Source organism: Thermobia domestica, chromosome 15, assembly GCF_964235325.1.
Source record: "Thermobia domestica chromosome 15, izTheDome1.hap1.1, whole genome shotgun sequence".
Classification (NCBI taxonomy): Eukaryota; Metazoa; Arthropoda; class Insecta; order Zygentoma; family Lepismatidae; genus Thermobia; species Thermobia domestica.
The window spans coordinates 83327507-83350061 of NC_137468.1; the positions used below are offsets into that span (position 1 = coordinate 83327507).

A 22555-nucleotide genomic window follows, 5' to 3' on the forward strand; every position below is an offset into this window, starting at 1 on the left:
CTTGTTCTGAGAGATTGCATATTTAATTCTGTAACTGTAAGAATTTCTAAGAAGAAAGAAACTTAAAATAAAATTTATAGTTACCCTTACCTCCATTAATCTTGGGGTATGTACACGGCAAAGTAATGTTCTTGAAATAGGTCAATTGCTTTTGACTGTAAAAAAAAAAAAAAAAAAAAAATGTATTGTACAAAAAATGTATCCCTTCCGCTGAAATTTGCACTTGCTATGGTAATAGAAATACAGAAGATATAGAAATCTTATCTGTATAGTTTAATTTCGATTGACAAAAATGGTTTTGCTACGTGAAGTTTGCACCGGCCAATTAGGTTTTTATATAAATTGTTTATAAATCGTGAACAAACAATTTTTATGAGAACATTCGTGAACAAGCGATGAACAATCGATCTGCATGGTTTATTTTCGATTTCCGAAAATGGGTTCTGCCAAGTTCACGCACATAATTTGTTTGGCTTTTTTCTTTTACTCTTGGCTAGGTCAAGTGTTTGTGTGTGTGTGTTTATATTGGTATAACAAACGCTTCTGCTAACTCGAAATATTTTAACAACCGGTTCTAGCGAACCGGTTGGATAAGACCACTGCATCGGATATAACTACTGGCGAAAGAGGGGAATGAACAGGTTAGGACAAAGTTATCTTATATTATCTTAAGAAAATCAACCCACCATATTTGACACTTTAAGTCGCTAAGAAAACAAGACTTCTAGAACATTTGAAAACAAGTTTAGCCTCCCTAATAATATTTTTAAATAAACATTGTAAATGTATACTTAATTTTGGAACTAATTTTACACTTCTTTCTCATTTCTCATCTCAAAATACTCTTTCTCATTTTTCTAACCATAACGCTGGCCTCATTCCGTAACAGTTTTGCGTCAATGTTTCGTAAAATTTGTGTTTTAATTTATGATAATCGTCAAAGTAGTTATAATTGCTTTTTCCATGAGTTGCGTAGCATTGCGCTTAGCAAATTTTTAGACGGCTGATACGGAAGGGGCTTCCGTGGGTTGATTCGTATTCATACCCTTCAATTTTGCTCAGACTGAATTCTAACTATTTTCAAGGAACGGAGCGATTATTTCTAAATTTAGAAAGGATTCTTACATCAGTTACATGTGCATGCGTATGTTTTTGAATATGTTTTGGAGTTGATTATACTGTTAAATCAATGTTAATAGAGTAAATATTAATAAGTCATGCTAAAGTCAATAATTTCTGGTGAAATTTATAGTCGCTTTATTCTTATAGCAGGTAAGTTACTTTCTAAAATTGCTTATTAATTAACGGAACTCTAATGTGAATGCTGCAGGTTTACAATAAATAGACTATCATAACAAGTGATAATTTACGGTTAAAATAAGAGTGATTGTGAGATACGTGCAGGTTAAGTTTAGGTACATCACTGGAAAGAACTGGTAGAAAATTATAATTCTCTCCAAAATGGGCTGGGTGACTACGTAATATGGTCTAAATTCAATGGGGACAGCAGAAATTATTGTTGAAACGTTCCTTTCGTATTTGCGTATAAATACAGGGGCCAGATATACGCCAAAAAATTACAGCGCAATAACAGACGAAGATGTGCTAAGTAGCCACAAAAATGTACGAATGCTATCCAACCGAGTTAGGGCACGACGAAGCTGGTGCTCTGGCACGGGAATGTGTCCGTAAGATATTTATTCTGAAGTTGCTCGTCCACTTATTTTTCGAAATAAAATATAATAACAGCTACGCAAATTTAAGTCATCAATTTTTGGGACCGCTGTAAAAGGATATAACAGACTAGGATAGGATAAGGTAGAGATAAGTCGGGTAGGGTATTGTCGGGAAAGCTTAGGGTTAGGGAGGTTTGGACTAATTTTGTTAAGATTCTCGTTTCTAAATAGAATGCAAGTTCTCGTTTCTGCTGAAGGGTGCCAATTGGGGTGTCTGTACACCTGCAGCCATGTTCAGAATACAAAGGCTCGTTACTTTACCACAATTCAACCCTATGGTAACCTTGCGCGAAGTAGTTCCCTCCACTTGTCTAATAGTTTCATGATTATATCTGCTTATAAAAAAGAATAAACACCACTTTCCCTCTCCTTACATATTATCAACAACGCAAACGAGCAAATTACCCATTTCTTTCTGGCAAATTTTCAAAATTTTGCTAGAAGCGGACGACCAACTTTGGAACTTAACCCGTTCATAGGAAGCAGGGGCATCAGCGACAGTGAATACGCATAAACAGGAATAGTGGAAAATTCCTGATATTACTATATACCCTACATTTCACGACATCTGTACCATTACGGATAGTGGGGTAAGGTACGATAAATTAGACTAGTATGCATTTACAACTACCTTAAGGTTAATTGTCGCCGTGATACGAGTTCCTATGGCACTTGTAATGGTTTCACACTAGGAACGCTACACTTGTAGGCATTAGTGCTGTATCGCCGGACCACATGAAAAATCCAAAAAACTTTCAAAATGTGCTATGTTAGGTTAGACCTTCAATACAGAGGCATGTAAACTTTTCCAGGAAATGGAAAAAGAGGAGTATTGTTAAGTTTCTCTCCTAAATCATTTGGTAGGTGTAGTGATTGTGGCTCAAATACTGGCTCCGGAATTGTCGATAGGGGTGTGTACTTGCATTCCTCTGTGCAAATTCACTTTAGGAGGCTTTCAGTGTACATTGTACAAGAGACACTAACCAACTTGTTCCAGGTGGTCACTAAAAGGCACGATTCTATGTAACCGAGTCAGGGCAGGAACGCAGTAGGATGGCCTGAGCAGTAGCAAGAGGGTGCGTCTGTAGAGAACAGGGGCGTCAGCGATGGTGGGTATACACATAAACGATCATAGTACAAATCATTGTCCATGACAAAGCACCTTATTGTGTGTGGATTTAGGGGAGATAGTAAATGCGATAAAAATCAAAATTTACAAAATTAGTTTATATTAGGTTAAACCTTAAAAACAGAGGCGTAAATTTTTTCAATTTTGAGTAGAAAACCATGTTCAATCACGTACATACGCGTCATTTCCACACTGTCTTACCCGCGGTTAAATCACAACAAGTGTACCTCTCCACCAAAAAATCCCTCCGGCCTCCATATACAGTATATCTTACAACATCAAAAAGAACCAACAACAATCACCACTCTCTTAACTTTAACTATTCTCCTCCTCTGACTTTCACTCATTGTTCCTCACCAACGAAAATTGATTCTCTAACTGAACCAGTAAATTTTCTAAAATTGGTCCGGCGATACAGCACTTAATCCTTTTTGTAAAATGAAATATAGCTTTGGTGCTATTCCATTTTATGGGGGCACAGTTTTTAAAATTTATGAAAGAAATATGTATTCTGATTTCGAAAGAGGGTCATATAAAAATTCGGAATATATGTGGATCTTACTTGAAACAGGCGTAAAACACTAGAATCTGTAATACAAAATCTACACTTGTAAGCATATAAAAACTTATCGGTACTATTAATCACAGAAACAATAATGTGCAGTGTTGTAAGTCATAATCCATAATTATCGAAGTATCCCAAAGCTATCCAAAGGTGTAACACTTTCTCCAGTTAGCGATCCGAAGTAGCGTACAGTAATGATGATAGTGTCCGAAAACAGTGTAACGGATATGCGGATTTCAATAATGTAGTATTCAAATGTCAGAGAAAATTGAAAGAGAGGTTTGAATTACCGGACGTTGGAAAAGAAAGAAAAAAAAAAAAACATTAAGATTTCAAGAATTTCTCACATGTATAATAAAAAGAAATACGAAATGGAAAGTGTGCTCTTTATCACGTATAATACATTATAAACATACATCAGTGAAGTGAAGTGCTATGCGAAGTTAGTGTATACAGTGATCATGCGTAACCACAGAAGTGTCGTGAAGCTGTGGCACTCGCAAGATATGCGTTTTTATGCCATATTAAGTAGTTTTCCACGAGGATTGTGAAGAACTCGTTTAAACAAAGTGGGTTTTATTGGGTAAAGTAGGGTTTAATAATTTTGAGCATTTTTGCTGTAGCCTATTGCCATTCCATACGAGGAGCGGAAAAACAGTATCAACTGTACTAAATTAGGTTAGGTAAGGTTAAGTGAAGTTAAAAATCACTTACCATCAAAGCAGAGGCGTGCAACTTTTCCAGTTTCGAGTAGAAAATCGTGTAGGGCTACAATAGTCTCGGGAGGTTTTCTTTCATTATTGTATAATTCGATAAAACTCAAACACGGTGTGTCATGACCTTGACATATACGCGCTATTTCAACACTACCTTTCCCGCCACTAAGTAATAACAAGTCTAACTCTCCGCCAAATAATTCCTTTCGCTTCCACATACAGTGTCGCTTACATCAAAAACAATCAACACCACCAACCACCTTCTTAACTTACATATTTTCATCACCTGATTTTCACCCACTCTTTCTCACAAATCAAAATACATTCTCCAATTTACCCGGCAAATTTCCTTAAATTGGCAGCAGTTAACCCAAATTTTTGTACCTATATTTAAAGCTGTATTCCTACTAGAAATATTATTTAAACATTTATGTTCTATTGTAGGCTATTTATGAAATTCCTTTGTGGGCCAATGGTTGCTTATAGTCGTTTCTTCAAGCGAAGTGCAGTTCGTGTATAAAGAGTTCCGCCTTCTACGTGTGGTAGCTCGTGCCATAAATAAATCATCGTCCGACGAATCTTGCGGAACACACCCCCGATTGACAGTCGCTTGCCAACTCCACGTGGAATCTTAGTTTCTACATTTCTAAATGCTGTCGTTTAAAGTTAATACCCGATTTCCTGTTCCCAAGACCAACTTCCTTCTTATATTGCCTGAGATCTGTTTCATATTATCCATAGTATAGGGAAGAAACAACAGACAGTGGATGTTAAGATGATGCAACCCCGTAGATGCGGGCAAAAGAGGGTTCGAGGGAGGAACGGATGCTGTTGTAAAAATCAGCAAAGAAAACTTGAAAGAAATTTGCAGAACTGCTCCACTGTTGAGTGAAAGCATTATACGTCTGGCGCCGGTTATTTGTTCGGTCTCAGCTCTCGCCAAGTGGTCTTTGTGGTGGACGAACATCGTGTGCATGGATAATCCCGTTTCCTCCCACTTTCCTTATATCACCATTATCATTCACCTTACCTGTGGTGCACAATAGTGAGACATTGAACTTAAAAATAAAAATAAAAAAAAAATCGCAGAAGGGAATCTGAAGCCCCATCCGCGTTTCGTGAGAGACGCTTTGCACCATTGAAACTTACTTATATTTCGCTTTCTAGAAAGAAGAAAATAGACAATTTTGCAGAGTAACGAAGAGGTGGGTAGTTCTTTGTAATAACGTATACAGTAGGATTAAAATTCCCTATTACTCTCAGGATTCATATTCCTAGCCAGCCGTTCTGACTGAAGATTCCTTTAGTTTCCCTCATATACAGGGATAGTGCCTCAAGTTCAAAAGCCAGAGATAAAAGAAAAATAGTTTTACTAAATGAATGATTTTTTTTTAAATTAATTCTCATTTGCGGTTACCAATTTGCTTTCTTACAATATATTTTATGATGAAAGTTCCTTTGTAATATACGAAATTGTACTATAGGTCACATTCTCCACTAGATGCACAATAAGAATTCGGGAGTTTCACGATCTGATTATTGTTATGGTATTGAGAAGATAGAGGTATATTTTTTTTTTCAAGTTAAGCGTTTTCGATTGTATTTTCAGCAGGGTTGGCTGGTTTAAACCAAGGTGGTTTAAACCAGCTGTTTTTTTTCAAAAAAACCAACTGGTTTAAACCAAAAAACAAAAAAATGTTCGTAAAAGTGTAAGTGTTTGTAAAATCTTGATGAACACACATTTGTGGGTTATCACGTTTCACTCCCGTATATTATTCGTATTATATTCAGACCTAAATTCCCCATTCATTACTCAAAAAGATTATACTACAAAAGCAACTTTTTTTTATATAAGTTTATAAATGTTTATTTTGTGATTTTTTGTAGTTGTTATTATTGTTATGTAATTGCAATCGAAGAAAAATTCTAAATATTGTTTCGTTTCAATGTTTACTATTGATAAAATACATCGAAAATGCCGTACTTTGTGTGTGTGTGTGGGGGGGGGGTCATACAGACCCCACGAGAGGCATTTAGTGAAATAAGTATCTTTGGTATCTATTTATGTATAAATGAGTCTGAGCCAAAGTGGACTCAAATAATTCGTATCTTTATTTACTTTTCTTATTGATATGCAGATTAAGTCGGTGTATTTCTTTAATTTGGACCAATAAAAGTCGTTGTTAACTAACTTGAAGTAAATTAGTTCTTCTGTACTCCGTAGTACTTTGCAATTGTTCATATGTAATTCTGTGTAATGGTTTCACTTGTGCAACTGTTTATCTTTTCGTCCTTCTGAAATGACTCTTGACAGTTATACTAAGAAGCATGTAAAGATCAGTACAACGTATTTTTTTTTATCAGGATTCCTTCGTGAGTGAGTCAGCAGACGTATCGCATTTGTGGCCAATTAGTCCTGGTTCCGAGTTCAAATGGAGGACAATTTCTCTCGGATGTAACTCGAGAAGCGGTTTTTATTCCGCTTTAAGCTTATGTGACCCCTTCCAGCATAACCCGGTTGTTGCGTAATAACATCAAGGCGAAACAAACTTATTTCTGTCCATATATGATATGAATGTATAGAGGAAATTATTTAAACCATAAAAACCTGGTTTAAACCAAAAAAACCGGTTCTTTTGGTTTTTTAAATAAAAACCATGGTTTTTGCCAACCCTGATTTTCAGGGTAGTAAAATCAGGAAAGCTGTAAATTTATTAAGAAATGCATTAGTTTTAGAGAAACAAGATGTCAATAGTGCAACCAGCAAATCCGTTTGGATAACAATTGTTGACGAATATAAGTATGTGATAAATTAATTTTCGCAAGTTAGTTAACTCGTAGTTATTATTCTCAAATTCCCCATGGTTATATTACAAGTTTCAGACGTTAAGATACTTTGTGCATGATAAAAGTTTGATGAATTTACTTTGTAGTTAATAGCGTGACAAACACATATTTTTCGTCTAAAATGTCTCTTAGATGAGGACAAAAGGACGAAAAGTGATATCATTTCCATTATCTACGTATAGAAACTATAGGACACATTATAAGCCACTTTACGTACGAGATCACTTCCACCTCATTCACTCAACACATGATGAACTAGTGTCGTCTCAATAGAGACTGTGATACTTCCGATATATGTAGGCCTATATCGGGATCGAGATTGATGTACACATCATACGTTCTCTACCGTATGTCTTTTACAGTTCTGGTCGTAAAAAGTGGGACTGCCTTTCAGAGACTAAATCTGAACAAATGATCTAGATCCTTATGAATTCCTTTTAAGTTTGGCTCTTTTTCCCTGCTTTTTTACCAGTCAAAGATGGAAATTGAACGATAATATTGCAGTATGCATGAGATAATTTCATTATAGACAAACAAAATAGCTACAATACAGAAAGTCACGGTGATTTTAAGCCACAAATGTACCGGTAATAAATTACGTATAATTTTAATCTTGAACGATTAAATAAGTGATGGAAGTAGGGAAAATATCGTAACTACAAACAGACTATATTGACTAATCATCTGCTTCACGCGATTTGCTAGTTGTTTCATTGCCGATTCGAGTGTCCACCAAAACATACCTTTGTTCAGTTACCTTCCTTGGATCCAAAACTAGGGAGTAATTTATGAAAAATTCACTGAAGTCAGAAGAGTAAAAGCAAGAATATTTGAAAACGTTCTTCTGTTTTCTGGTATAATATGTGATTCATCTAACACGTCTTTTGCATAGGTGGTTGAGAGGAAATTATATTTCAGGAAACAAATGAAGGGTAAGGGGAAAAAAGAAGGAATGTCACAAAACTGCATTTTCGAGATAACGGCGTTTTAATATTGAAAACCGCGTACAAAGAATAGGATTATGAAATCTTTTGCCACTTTTTAGATGAACATTTCTACATCTACGCATGCATGACATAGAAAGTCAAATAGTGCCAAGAGTCACCAACAGATAGGACAAAGCACCCGAAAAAGCACATACATGGACATTCCTTGTTTTTTCCCCGTACCCTTCAAATTAAAATCACACTCACTTGCAATGTCACGCCGGAGTAAACATTAGAGACAAGAGGAAAAGGAGTTGTGATTTTGTTTAATATATAAGTTATATTTTGTAATGTACTATATTACAGAGCTGTGATATATATCCACAAATTTCTCGCTTTCAAATGTTAATGATCTTTGTCAGTGAAATGCTGATTCTTTACTTAAGAAAAACAAAGAACGAAAGCAAGCTTACCTTGTTAGAGTTCGAACCGATGTTAAAAATAAACATGATTACGCAAATCCATTACGTTATCCACTAGACCAAAAGCGCGTGATTATTAGCGTTTTCCATTTGTTTCTGTTACTGTTCTGTTGACGGTGTACCTTCCACAGGCTTTAATCTTACATTATGCCAGTTTTTACTTCGGTGTATTTTTTGTCATATTTTATGGTTGTTTTCTACATACCACCTGAATTTTTACTTGAAGACAATGTCATATTTCTATTAGAGAATACGTACATTGCTCTGTAACAGAATGGGAGGAAAATAGATTTCCCTTGTAAGAAGATCCGAGGGATGTAAGGCTTTAAATTCAACTTTTTGAACTTGGTCTCAGTAAGGCAGTCCCACTGTTTGTGACCAGAAGTGTAGATTCGAGGAACACATATTTTTCCACCACATCGTCTCTCAACATTCAACTCAGATCCTCGTCTTCACTCTCCAACCGAGGATACTACTCCCTTTGTCAGTACAAAATTTAGTCGTGAAGAAAAAGAACAAAAAGGTCGGCATTATAAAGTTCTTACTTCCAGCTTCCTTATCAAATACCATTTAGTCTCCATTACCTGAAGAAATTCACGAACTTTGTATACCATAAAGCTGTCGCCTCACCTGAATTCGCTACTCGCCCTCAAGGTCGACTAAGTTTTATGAGAGTTATCTTAAAACAGATGTACAGACACACAAATGCCAATCGAGTCGAATAATACAAGCTCCGATAATGCTTGCTGTAATCATTTTCATTATTTTTACTGTCTTTTCCCGCTAACACTGGATCGACATTTTTGATGATTCGCTTCCATCTTGCTCGGTCCTAAACGCCTTTTTATATTAACCTGTTTTCTTCAAAGTCGTAGTTACATAATATATACATATTATTTTTGAATTTCCGCTTCATCTTTTGCCTTTCAACTTACCCAATCTCTTGCCGACATCATCATATAACATAACCATACTACTGTTATCTCGACATGTCAGTCACTTTATCGCTACCTCTAACTCTTTCGTTCCTGATCATATCCAATCTGGCAACACCACACATCCATCTGAGCATTTTCATTTCCGCTTCGTCTAGTTTCTTGTGTTGCGTCTTCATGATTTCCCAAGTTTCTGCTCCGTATAACATTGCGGACCTACTCTAAACATGGGCTCCAAACCACGATCAAGACTTGAATCTGGAGCAGTTGTTGGGGACACAGTCTATTATACGATATGTCCCTCAGTATATGTATAGACCGTTCTCCATCACATTATCTTGTCTCTAAAGGGACCCATACACGCAGACATACGCATGAAGAAACTTTCCAACATGTATGAAAAATGATAAAACCACAGGCAAGTTGATCGTATATGGCCTCGTTCATGTATGTTGAAAGTTTCAAAATTTTCTGTAAACATGCATGATAGTTTTGCCGTTCTTCGTGCATGTTTACCGTGTATGTGTTCGTTCTTGCAAGTTGGTTGTTTTATATTTAGATCCGCCAATCATGACAGCGTAAGAATTCACGTGTGAACCGCATGTTGGTACGTGTGTGGGGAAAAAAATCCTTCCAACATGAATGATGAAACAAATCGTTCGTGCATGTTGGCCATGCAAGTATGTGTGTCTATGGCTCCCTTACGATGTTGTAGGCCCTTAATTTCTCCTTTGACACTTACTGTTTTATCACAAAGAATACATTGAAATCTTACAACTCATCCACCCTACATTAATTCTTTATTTTTTTATTTTTTTTTCAAACGCTTTTCCCCTACATTTATACATTTTTTCCCTGGGTTATTATTTCTTTTTTCCTTTATATCCTGATAATCTATTGCCTTGGAATGGATATTTTTCATTCCAACAATGTACCTCTTGGCTTTTCTTTAATTTTTCTTCTCTTTTCCCCCCTGCTACTCCTTTCTAAGCCTATCTGATGAAGCGTTTTAGCGAAGAAAAAAAAAATGATCGTGTACTTCTATAGTGTTAGATTTTTACTATTTTCTAGTAAATAATTCATTTTAGGCATTGTAAAACTTCACGTTATCATATGTTCAAAGGCAATTCGACTCTGTATCGTTACTTCAAATAAATTAACGTTTCTCTTTTTTTGTTGTAGATACTGTTGATCAAAGTGGTCAGCGTCTGCTAGATGCCTATATTCAGCACCATGTTACCAAAGCAAAAAATGTGCACGTTATTTGTTGTGAGCAAAGTGTTGATGTCATGAAGAAGAAATTTATCATTAGCGATGAAGCGTCTGTGTTCTTTCATGATGGATTTTCTGATCATTTAGGCTGGAGAGGATCTGCTGATTGTGTGGAATTAAATAAAACTCCGCATGCTTATTTGGATAAAGTGGTAGGAAATTCGAACAATATAATAGTAATAATTGACTCCTTGACTTCATTTATCATGTGTTATGGTTTACAAGAAACGTACAGGCAGCTTCATAAGTTACTGTGTCAGCCATTTAGGAACGGTAAGTGTTAAAACATTTTGTTACGTATTGTGCATTATTGTTTATTTTTAATGTTCGTTAGGGAAGCGTATCATGGATTTTAGTAGACTTATTATTCTTCCAGTATTTTTTCTGCCATGGAAGAGGAAGTATTACTATTCATTTAATTGGAAAGTGGGGAATTTTTCACTGTAGCTGTAGTCACTACAGCTGATAAGGTGACTTATAGTGCAACTGCTAGGTAAACTCAAAACGTACTTAAGGCTTTTTATTTAAAAAAGAGAAGAAAAAAGTAAGGATTTTTTTGAACACTGCTGTATCTTGTTGAGAATAGTAGGGAATATTAGAACTATAAACTTGAACGATGTACCGTAAGGAGCCTAAGGAAATTGATTTCAGCTTTTAATTTCTGCGTACATTCTTCTAAAAATATGCAAATTATGCTCTAATTTCTTTTTTGTAATGATAACATAATAATAATATATAATAATAATAATATATATATATATATTCTAGACATACATTTGAATTATTCTCGTTAGATATCAGAACAAATTTATATTCTTATTAATTGATACAATATGGGGTGCATATCTATTAACAGTAAGTAAAAATTCTTATACCTCAAAACCAAAAGAGACAAAATCTGCAAACAGTTTCGAGGCACTACATTTTAAAAAATAATCGTTGCTGCATTAAAGACATGATGTATGAAATCTTGTTCTTGACCATTATGTATAGTAAAAATGATGTAGTTCGAAGTTTAATACAAACGGCACTCAAAAAGTTTTGCACAATGACCCATAACTTTTTTTTATGAAGCACTAGGACCATAATTTTTTGTGCTTATACTTGAGTCTTTTATGTTGAAGTTACATAACTAAATTTCTCCCTTTGTTTACAAATACGGCCAAAATTGAGAAGTAAGTAGACGGCCACACTCGCCAAAGATCGCTCATTAATGCTATTACAATTTTTCTACCGAATGTTCTCACCGGGAATCTGACTCGCGACCACTGGCCCCATAGGCAAGTGCGTTAGCGACTACGCTACGCGAGACCACTAGTACGAGATGGAAGTGAGCCATCAACAACGTTTAGTTCGGACGTAGCCCCGTCCGATTTCTTTCTGGTTGGTCGTCTGAACGTCCTACCTTCATGGTAGGCTGATTTTCCAGTATCTAAGATTTCATTGTGTCTGTGAAATAGTCAGCGTCCTGGGTTTTACGAAAGTTCGTTTATGGCATGTAACAAATGGTGGGCTAAATGTATCACAGCGGATGGAAGATCCATTGAATAACATGCGTATGTACATAAAGGGCACAAGTACGTGCGTACAAAATTTCATGGTTCTCGTGCTGCTACTACTACTACTACTGCTACTGATATCTATCTATATATATATGTATCTATATATATATATATATATATATATAATGTATGTATACAGTGGCGGCGGGTCCAGGATATGATTAAGGGAGGGGCTAAACCATAGTTTGCCGCTTTATCCAGTGTAAAGCAGAATTGAAGCTCATTTTATTCAATGTTTACCTAAGCGTCAAGGAGGGCTATAGCCTCTATATCCCCCCTTGGATCCGCCCCTGTGTATATATATAAACGAAGAAAGAAAGAAAAATAAGGAAACTGACTTACCAAGAGAAGAGCAGAAGACGCACTATGTCAAAAACAGCGATAAGACATCAAATGATGGTAGTGCGAGTTGTGATATGGCGGAATTGATTTGCGCGTTCTTTTCTTCTTTAGTGGAAGATCACCAACTCTTGTTGTTATGTCAATAGTACAGTATGTGTGTCTAAATTTAATTTTGGTTTCTTTAAAGAAGTAAACAAATTTCCACTTCATTTTTGTTCTCTCCCCCTTTTGTATTTATTTGTTTGTTTGTTTGTTTGTTGAATCTTCCACCTTGCGGTGAGTTACTTTTAAATGTTTCAATAGACCTGACGCTAAGCTTTCTGCATTTGAATCCCTAATATGTTATATATCAAAAACTAACCTGTATAATGCAGGGTGGATTGATTTAAATCAAGATTTATATAACTTGATTTTTTAAATAAAAATCGTTGATTTAAATCAATTCCGAAGTAAATTAATTTAAAGTGAAATCTCGTTTCTGTTCTGTTATTTCGATTATGGAAAATAATAATCATAATACAATGAGACTCAAATGTATGTAGAGCACAGTATGAAAACGAGTGTCATATGCAGAGGATGATTAGGGAAAATCCCATTTTGAAATGGTTTCGTAACAGAGGGTTTCTAAATCGTTAACTATACCAACGGGGAAATCATCATGGACATTTAAGACGAAAATTCTTTTGCGTGTGCGTCTGTTTGTTCCCAGATAATAGGGGCGTATTTATAGGGGGTCCAATCCTATCTCTAAAACTTTTTTTTATTGTATAACTTTAGACGAAATTTATGTATTTCGTGCCGCAAGCTAGTTCAGATTTTTTAAAAATATTCCCCTGCCAAATATCAGTAACTTTTTTTTTTAAAAAAAAAGTGTCATGTTGATAAACATTGCTGTAACTTTTCCTTAATGTTTAAGTATTATACGAGGAGAAAAATTTGATTTAAATAAAAAAATCAACAAAAATGTTTTTTAGAAAAATCATTATTTTTTTCCACCCTGGTATAATGTTTCTATTTAACGAATTTTTAGCCGATATTTACAGCGCCGGGTACGGTTCTTCGGTACTAAGGCTTCAGAATATTCTCTATATGCTGTTATTCACATCTTATAACAACCAATGGTATGAAAATATATACGAGCTCTATGACGGAGAGTTGGAAGACATATGGAAAGTAGATCACAGGACTAGTGCATTAACTATTATAATATTAAGAGTTTGCATATAGTTTCACATCACTGGTTGTTATAACATAAACATGTGAATAACAGCATAGAGGATATTCTTAAGCTTTAGCTCTGAAGAAGAGTACCCGTGGGACATACTGGGAATATCGGCTAAAAATTAATTGGAAAAGAACATTATACAGGTCAGTTTCTGATATAATGTGTTCATTCGCTCATTTACCCTAATATATTCCTTGACACGTACCTTGAGATTTCTTTTGTTTTTGCCTATTTAAATCTCAAGCAACTGCATTTTATTTCGTAAATATCCGATTTTTTCGGAATTCATGTAATAACTCTTAAATTGGATGATGAAAGGTAATTAAGTGATGAATGGGAAGCAGTAATTTCAAAATTCACACAGCATGAGCATAACAGCGAAAGTATCAACATGAGTTGGGAACCTTTCACTAAAAAACTAAAGAACATGCAAATCAATTCCGTTATATCGCAACTCGCACCATCATTATTTGATGACTGATCGTTGTTTTTGACAAACTGTTCCAGCCCCGCTTTTCCCTTGGTAAGTCCATTCCTTTATTATTATTTTTCCCTGATGTTTTTATTTTTCTTCTTCCTGTTTTACTGCTACGTGACCAAGACACGAGTGGAGAGTCGAAAGCTCGGAAATGCAAATAGTATTCAGGAATTTTACAAGTCTATAAGTAAAATCGTACATTTCTTGCATTTTAAAATACGTCAGATAATATGAATCTTTACTATGATATCGGCTTCATCAGATGAAGCCAAAGTGGATAATTGGCGAAACTGTTACACGTTAATTTTTTTTTTTTTTTTTTTTTTTTTTTTTTAACAATAGGCGTATTGTTTTGCTTAGCGAGTAGTTTAAATCAGATTTAAGTCTGTTAAAAGCAAAGTTTGTACAATGGAAAATGTATAAGGAGTGTATAAGGAAAAATATCCACGTGTACTTCGGTCACAAGTAAATGGCAAACAGGCGTCGTCGGGTAAAAATGAAGCTCTACTTGAAGATTGGAAACTTTAATAAATATAATGCTGATTTCATATGTAGTAGGCTACATTTCGCGGCCGCGATAATTCGAATTTGGAGCGCAATGGAATATTGGTATAGAGCTCCTTTGTGGCTAAGCGGTTAGCGCACGCGCCTTTGGCTGGGAGATTCGGGTTCGATTCCCGGCGGAAGCTCATGTGGTTCGGATTCCACGTTAATCAGTAGGTCCACGTCTGATATAGCCTCGCTGCTGAACAGGACGTTAAACTCAGTATCAACTCAACTCAATATTGGTATAAAATTATAAACCGTGATGAATCGAAAATCGCGATAACCGAAGTATTCCTGTATTCTTACCAACAAGTGACAAATTATTTAAACTAATAACAGTAGGAAGAATCGTCTGTTGACCACTCAGTCACAACCTGAGAAAAACACTATATATAATATGCTTATTTTTTGTTAGTAGTGTGAGCATACTGACGTGATGTATTTTAATGTCTATTTACAGAAGTGGAAGTCCACCAGCTCGTGTGCTTAGTGCATAAAGATGTAATAGAGGAAGCTGCTTTGGTTCAGTTATCCCATTTAGCAACTACAATATTAAAACTTTGCCAATCTTCTGATAAAGTTCCTGGCAGTGTAATCTGTGATATTATCCATAAGAAGTCGAGTGGGAAGGTTGTAAAGGAGGTAAGAATTTTTGTTTTATTCTATTGAAGTGCTACAAAGTAATCAACACCTCTTAGAAAACTGATAGTACATTATATTAATGAAAATCATACTTTACATATCCCCTATCGTTCTCGTAGTTCCTCAGACAGGATGCTTGCTCAATTGTGAAAACCGTGGATTTCGTATACCACGAAAAAAACTGGAATAAGCCGTGAATTTCGTTTTCAGACCTTAAAAATCTATAAAATTTTCAAATTAATAGAAAAAACTTACCATGGAGAGTATCCTTTCTTTAAGACTTGCCAGTCATTCCCCTGCATTGGGTTAAAGTCTGTCTAGAAATTAAGGCTGAATCCCAATGAAAAAAAATAAATGTATTCCACGATACATTTTGTCAAATATATATTTCATTCCTAGAAATATAGCGCATATATTCTTTGATATTTTCAATGATTCCCCCTGAATAAAGTCCGTAAAGAATGAGTGGATTTGTTTTACCAATCAAATAAACATGACCCACGATAACTTTTCGTAAACAAGTATTCGATTTTTGTGGAATATATACAAGTGTCCACATGAAACCTCCTTGATTATAAATATTAATTTCATGGGAACTATTAGTGCCAGAGAATAACGGTTTGTGTAATCTTGAAAAACAACGCAAACAGTTTTTGTTTTGTCTAGATATGCATTTCTATATGGACCCCGTTAGTAGCTTTCAGAATGTCCACTCGATATTCAGTCTCCCGCCGTGTGTTGTGTAGCATGTCCGGTGTGATTCAGTTGATGGCTTTTTCAATTTTGTGACGAACAGGAATATTACGTACAGATGTGGCGTAGACTCTGTGTTTGACATAGCCCCATAGGAAGAAATCAATATGGGTTATGTCGGGAGATCGCGGTGGTCAAGGAGTGGGTCCATTGCGTCCAATCCATCACTGTGGAAACGTTCGGTGTAAAGCTCTGCGAACATATGTGGTAGTGCACCATCCTGTTGGAATATCACGTTTGGTTGCAAAGGGAGTAGCTGTGGAAAAGCAAAGTATTCAAGCATGTCCAGATAAACGGGACCAGTTATTATGTGCACCATGAAGAAAAATGGTCCTATAATTCTGTCGCGTCCCAAAGCACACCACACATTCACTTTCTCGCTATCTCTGACATATTCACGTGCAACGTGTGGGGGTTGTGACGATTCACCTTGCCTGATGTGTGGAAAATTGCCTCAATTCTGAAAATCACCTTCCCCAAGTAATCTAGATCATCCTAGATCCGTTCCAGAATCTTCATTGTAAACCTGGTTCGTTCTGGTAGGTCATCGGGCTGTAGCGCCTGAACGATTTGCACCTTATATGCATACAAACGCAGTCTTTTATGCAGCACCTTATGGACCGTTGAACGTGGGATGTTGAGCTTGTGTGACGCTCTGCGAACTGATTTTGTTGGGCTTCTAGTGAAGGCCTCCCTAACCTCATCCACTTCCTCAGACGTTCGTGCTTTGCGCGAGCCAGGCTGTCGGTTGACACTTTCCGTGGCTGAAAACCTCTCAAATCATGTTTTAGTGCTCTTGACGTTTGGTGGGTCCCGTTGGTACTTTCGTCTGAAGTTCCTTTGCACGGTTACTGATGTTTTAGTCTCAGCCAACCACACCACACATTGCACCGTCTCTTGTGCTGTTGTCATCTTTGTTGATGAACACCTGCAACAAATAACAAAAAAATCATATAAACTTCATTACTGAACACTTGCAGCAAATAACAACAATTAACAATCAACAACAAAAAACTGTTTGAGTTGCTCTTCAAGATGTCGCAAACCGTTATTCTGTGACACTAATAATTTCCGTGCAATTAATATTTGTAATCGAGGATTTTTCATTTGGACACCCTGTATATTAATTAATCTGAATATTTCTAATCACCTCCAACTCTTGGTTATAAGATGAGAGAATGAATTTAATTTAGAAAAGATATATTATGGTAGCTTTCGTAAAAATAATTAGATTTTCTTAGTATGTCTGGACTCAAGGTCCGTCGACCCTACTGTTCCTTTCCTCTTTTAAGGTCGCGTCATAACTACCCTTCTTTGAAAACCGAAGATGCAGTAAAATTGTGACGTCACGGCGGGAGCAGAAACAGCTTTCACCCAAGGTCCTTGTCATTCACCCTTGCTTGTTTCTTTGATTTTTGCAGGAAAGTGAGTGATTCTTGCTTTCCTGTATTAAGAAAACATTAATTACTGTAGTGCTCGTGTTAGCCTATAAGCATGTCGAATTCTACACTAAGTACTTGTCGTAATTATAGTAGAAATACTACGGGTTCCAAAGTTATTTATCATGTATTTCCCTCGGATTTTTTGCGGAAAGTTTGGCAAAAGAAATGCTGTCGGAAAGACATCTTTAAAGTTGAAAACGCCAGCGTCTATTCCGATCATTTTATTCCCGAAGCTTATGGACATAATTTAAAATGTGAGCTTCTAAATATTCTACCCAAGAAAAAGTTTAAACAAGATGTGCCTTCTCTAAACTTACCATTACCATACGGAACCGTGTTGATGTAAATAATAAAAGAATTAAATGTACGGAAGTTAGGTGTTTAAAGAAAAAACAAATTAGACATTGGGGTGCAGCCAGATGAGATAACTATTGTGACTGAAACAAAAAATAACTCTTTGTTTATGTTATTTTCCGTTTGTTCTGTGGAGAGTGAGGGGCATAAACCAAAAGAAGAGCTCTCCTTTTTGCGTAAAGCCAAAATAATATGTTTACAAACGAAGTTAAGAGAATTGGAAAGCAAATATAATAAAGAATTAATTTCAAATGTCAGTTCTAAAATATAATATTGTGATCGTTTCAATAAAGTGGTTAATAAGCGGGTGATGATATATTACGAAAAAGTTTTACACAAGGCCAAGTAAATATGCTAATAAATGGCAAGAAAAAACTAAGGTGGATTGATTAAGATATCATTCGTGCATTAACACAACACACCTCATTGATAAATTATACAGTCATCTGCGGTTACAAGTTCGAATCCCCGTACCCAATGTGTCAACATTTCGACGTTGTATGCAAAAATTACCGTTTTTTCCTGGTATTCTTACCCCAGTTTTGAAAATTTTGACTTAGCAAGGGCGCTACTTAAAGAGTGTGGAAAAATTTTCAGTGCTTATATGTGATGAATTGAATGTTAATAGTTGCGTATGCTATGACCAAGAGGTTTATTTATTTTTAGGACTACACAGAAATGTCCAGGTGACAATGATTCGAGGCTTAATAGATGTGTGGAAACAGCCAGTACATTATGATTTCGATAAAAGTAAAAAAATGCTCTTCGAAATCATATCTAAAGTTGAAGTCTCAGGATTCAAGATAGTTGCGATTCTTTCGAAGTTCAATGGTGGCAATATGAGGCTACGTTGTGGTCTCGTTTTACCTTCTTCCAGGTGGATGGAAGCAATAAAATAGTATGAAATTATATTTCGAACATTTCACAAAAAACTGTGAATCGAAGAAAAGAAAAAGAATGTGATTGGCTGACCGTTTCATGTCCTAAGAAAGACACTTCGACATATTCGACACGGCTAAGACATACTTCAGAAATCGGTTTTTGAATAGAAAAACACAGGAACTCCGCAGGAGGAATGTTCTTTAAGATAGTGGATGCAAAGCTATTCTTCAAGTGCTACTCAATGCTATAGTGAGTACATATTGTATCTGTATGTAGTCTTTATTTTTATTGCATTTAAAAATTTGTTTTTCTTTGCAAATCGCTACGGCGGAACATAGGCTTAGCATACAATATTTGTCCCTGCTTCACCGCGGTGACGTCACACTACAGCTGGAGAAAGTGGCTACGCAGAAACAGCGAGTTATGAAGGGACCTGTAAAAGCGCGGAACAGTAGGGTCGACGGACCTTGGTCTGGACTGGACGTGACTTCGACTGGACATGGACGTCTCGTGGCTTGACGTGAGTGCGTGAGTCAGCTGCAATAAATTGGAGCCCTTAATGCCTCATGTGAACATGCTAATTCAACTGCTTTGTCTTTGAAGACAGATTGATGACGTGAAGTATGGTCCTTCTTGTTTAACTAGAACTTCTGATGTTGCCTGCGGTCTTCCACTTCTTGGTTTTGACCTAATCCATTCTCTAGTCTCCCTACCGTGCACGACAAAAATTCAGCCACTTCCTCATAGTTCAAGGAGCACAGCAAAAATCTCTGTGTTCCGCCATATTGGAACCCAAATCATTTTGCTATTGTAATTAAGGACAAAATATAACTCTGAGATAAAAGGAACTGTATTTGTACCGCCGATAAAATCAGGACGTTACAAATTATTTTCAATGTGTCTATTTTTAGCGTTCAAATCTTGCTCATAAAATAAGATTTTAATTTACTTCGTTTTTATTATTTAATATAGCAACTTTTGTATATATATATATATATATATATATATATGTGTGTGTGTGTGTGTGTGTGTGTGTGTGTGTTTGTGTTTGTTTGTGTTTGTTTGTTTGTTTGTTTGTTTTCAATACAGGAATGTCGTATAGCATTTTATTTTTTCTTTTTCTTTTAGTTGAACCAGTTTAGTATAAATAAAAGTCGACATTTAATAGATGTGAAAACTGTTGATGTAAAAAAGAGTGAAAGTGTCTCGGACTCTGATTCCATAGCAGAAGTCATTCCAAGGCTTACAACATTTAATCTTAATCTTCGTGATTCGGAAAGGACAGCCAGGAGTCAGTTAGTTTTACCATACCTTCGGTAAGTAAAGTAGATGATATAGCCCATATACATATACAGGGGTATACTTATGCATGGCTTATGGTGGGTGATTCCTGACACCAAAATAAGACAGAAATTATAGACCAACCTCGGTGCAGAATTGCCTCCTTTCGGCTCTACGGCCAATCGAAAATTTATCGGAAAAATGTAAAAACACTCATAATTCATTAATATATTATTGGATGTGGTGCAGGGGCTACACAAGGATAGTCTGCAAAGTAATTAGGGAATATTTGGATATTTTTCCAAAAGTAAATGCAGAAAGTATAGAGCACCTATGATAAGCCCTATGAGGTCCAAGGTGTATTCATGCAAATGATCTCCACGTTTACTAAGACTTCAGTATATAGAAGAGAGGTACTCGGATATAACATCAAGAAACTTTTGGAATTGAATCCTTACACGAAGATGTGAAAAAATATATATATATTGACCATCATAGGTGCAAAAAAGGCATCAGTTCATAACTGATGCTGAAAACGACCATAGCTTGAGAACGACATGTCGGATCAAGGTCAGGCAAAAAGATCTAGCAATTATTTCTAACCCCTAGATTCCAGTATTATATAAGCAGACGTGGAATAGGGGTGGCACAAGAGTAAACCTCAAAAAGAATAAAAAGTATTATAAATCCGAAACCGTTAACAGTGAAGTATTTCTAATAAAAATATTTACTAGTACCGTAAGTGAGTAGGGAGACAACGATTGAAAATGTACATTAATGATAAATGGATAAAAGGTATGCATATATATATATATATATATCTCAGGGGGCTCAGGTGTCGCCTCTGGTGCGTGGGTTCCTTAATACTGTAAGTCATCATAGGTCTGAGGGAGCCCTTTATACCATATCAGTATTTACTTTGTGTGACGAAGGGGGGCTAGAAACTCCAGTCAGAATAGTATTTTGTACACCTTCCTGTCAATATATTCCTACCAGCTATTGAACTCAGAACTGCTTGCAGTTAAGACCTATGGAAAGCGTTAGCTACTAAGATGTAATGCAACCAATGGATGGACCGAAATCACGCGTTCAAATTCCAACGTCGTACTGTTCAGAAAACAACTGAGGTGCCCAGTAACGTAGGAAGCAGTGTGTTGTTGAACAAGGTTGCGTAAATGTGTACCATGGCAAGCAGAATATAGTACAATGTACAAGAAAGAAAATGCAAAAAGTACGAAATTGGATAATAGAAGAGTCAAGAATTTTTTTTAAAAAAATCTGTTCAGGAAATTTAAATTTAAATTTTGTGGGCACCCCGCTTTAGCAGTTTATAATTTCTTCTTTTGCGTAAAAGGGTATAACGTCAGTATATGTTATTAAAAATTTTATTTCATTTCATTTAAAAAGCGCTCAGAATTAGGAGTGATTTTGTTAAGAACCAGAACAAAAGTATCTGATGAACAAGGTATACAGGGTGTTACAAAATGTCGGGAATTTCTCACATCAAAATAAGAAAAAAAGTTCCCATGGACCTTGCTCAAAAGTGTATAGTTTCGGAAGTATAGGTTGCCGAAAACGTGAAATAAGTGAACTTCAAAAGTTCATGGCTCCACTACTATGGGACCTATCGTGGTCGGGTCAAGACATCACTGAGGAACTGGCATGTGAACTATCCAGATATCCATGCTTAAGAATGCTCCAGTACTTGCACACCAATGTTTAGAGAGTGTAGGTGGAGAGTGAGGAAGTACTCTCCAATAGTTTCTCTGAAAGCCAATTATGCAAGTACCGGAGGTTTTGAATGATGAATATTTGGATAGTTCACATACTACTAGTTCCTCAGTGATATCTTGACCCGACTACAATCGGTCCTATAGTAGTGAAACTATGGACCTTTAGGGTTCATTTTTCACGTTTTCGGCATCCTATAACTACGAAACTATGCACTTTCGACCACAGGTCCATATGAACTTTTTTTCTTATTTTGATGTGAGGAATCTATTCCCAAAAATTGTGGCAATTTTTTGTAACACCCTGTATAGTTGTGTAACATATCTTTCAAACAAGTAAGTAAATGCAAATCCACATGTCTCTTAAATCTTACAGAAATGAACAAAATCAGGGCGGCCAAATCTTTTATCAGCCGGATGAAGCAGATGATTGGGACGAGGAAGATCCTGATGATGATCTTAATATTTAAGTGCTATTAAAAGAAGAAATTGGTTTGTTTTCAAATGTATCTATACATACACATAAGGTAATTTGAAAAATATCGTTTTTTTATATATTATAATTTTTAACATGTTAGAATATTGTACTTATTGACTGTGGGGAATTCTTGTAATCTTGTTCACGAACTATCAATAACGGTTGAAAAAAACTCTTTCAAAAATTACTAAACGGATCCAAACTAAAATTCAAGTGTGTGCCAATATGAAGA

The 22555-nt window shown here is 35.9% G+C and overlaps 1 protein-coding gene across 2 annotated transcripts in view; it reads left to right on the forward strand.

The window, feature by feature from the left end:
* The first annotated feature begins 502 nt into the window (after positions 1 to 502).
* Positions 503 to 22555, forward strand: part of Elp5 (Elongator complex protein 5) — a 37015-nt gene continuing 14962 nt past the window's right edge. Inside the window, exons 1-5 of one of the 2 annotated variants that reach the window (XM_081739908.1) lie at positions 503 to 641; positions 10519 to 10881; positions 15222 to 15403; positions 19963 to 20150; positions 22222 to 22372. In XM_081739908.1, the coding sequence (XP_081596034.1) occupies positions 10626 to 10881; positions 15222 to 15403; positions 19963 to 20150; positions 22222 to 22315 (720 nt within the window). In that variant the 5' untranslated portion in view covers positions 503 to 641; positions 10519 to 10625 and the 3' untranslated portion in view covers positions 22316 to 22372. Of the gene's footprint in view, positions 642 to 1027; positions 1273 to 10518; positions 10882 to 15221; positions 15404 to 19962; positions 20151 to 22221; positions 22373 to 22555 lie in introns of those variants that run through there. The other variant, XM_081739907.1, reaches the window with a different exon arrangement.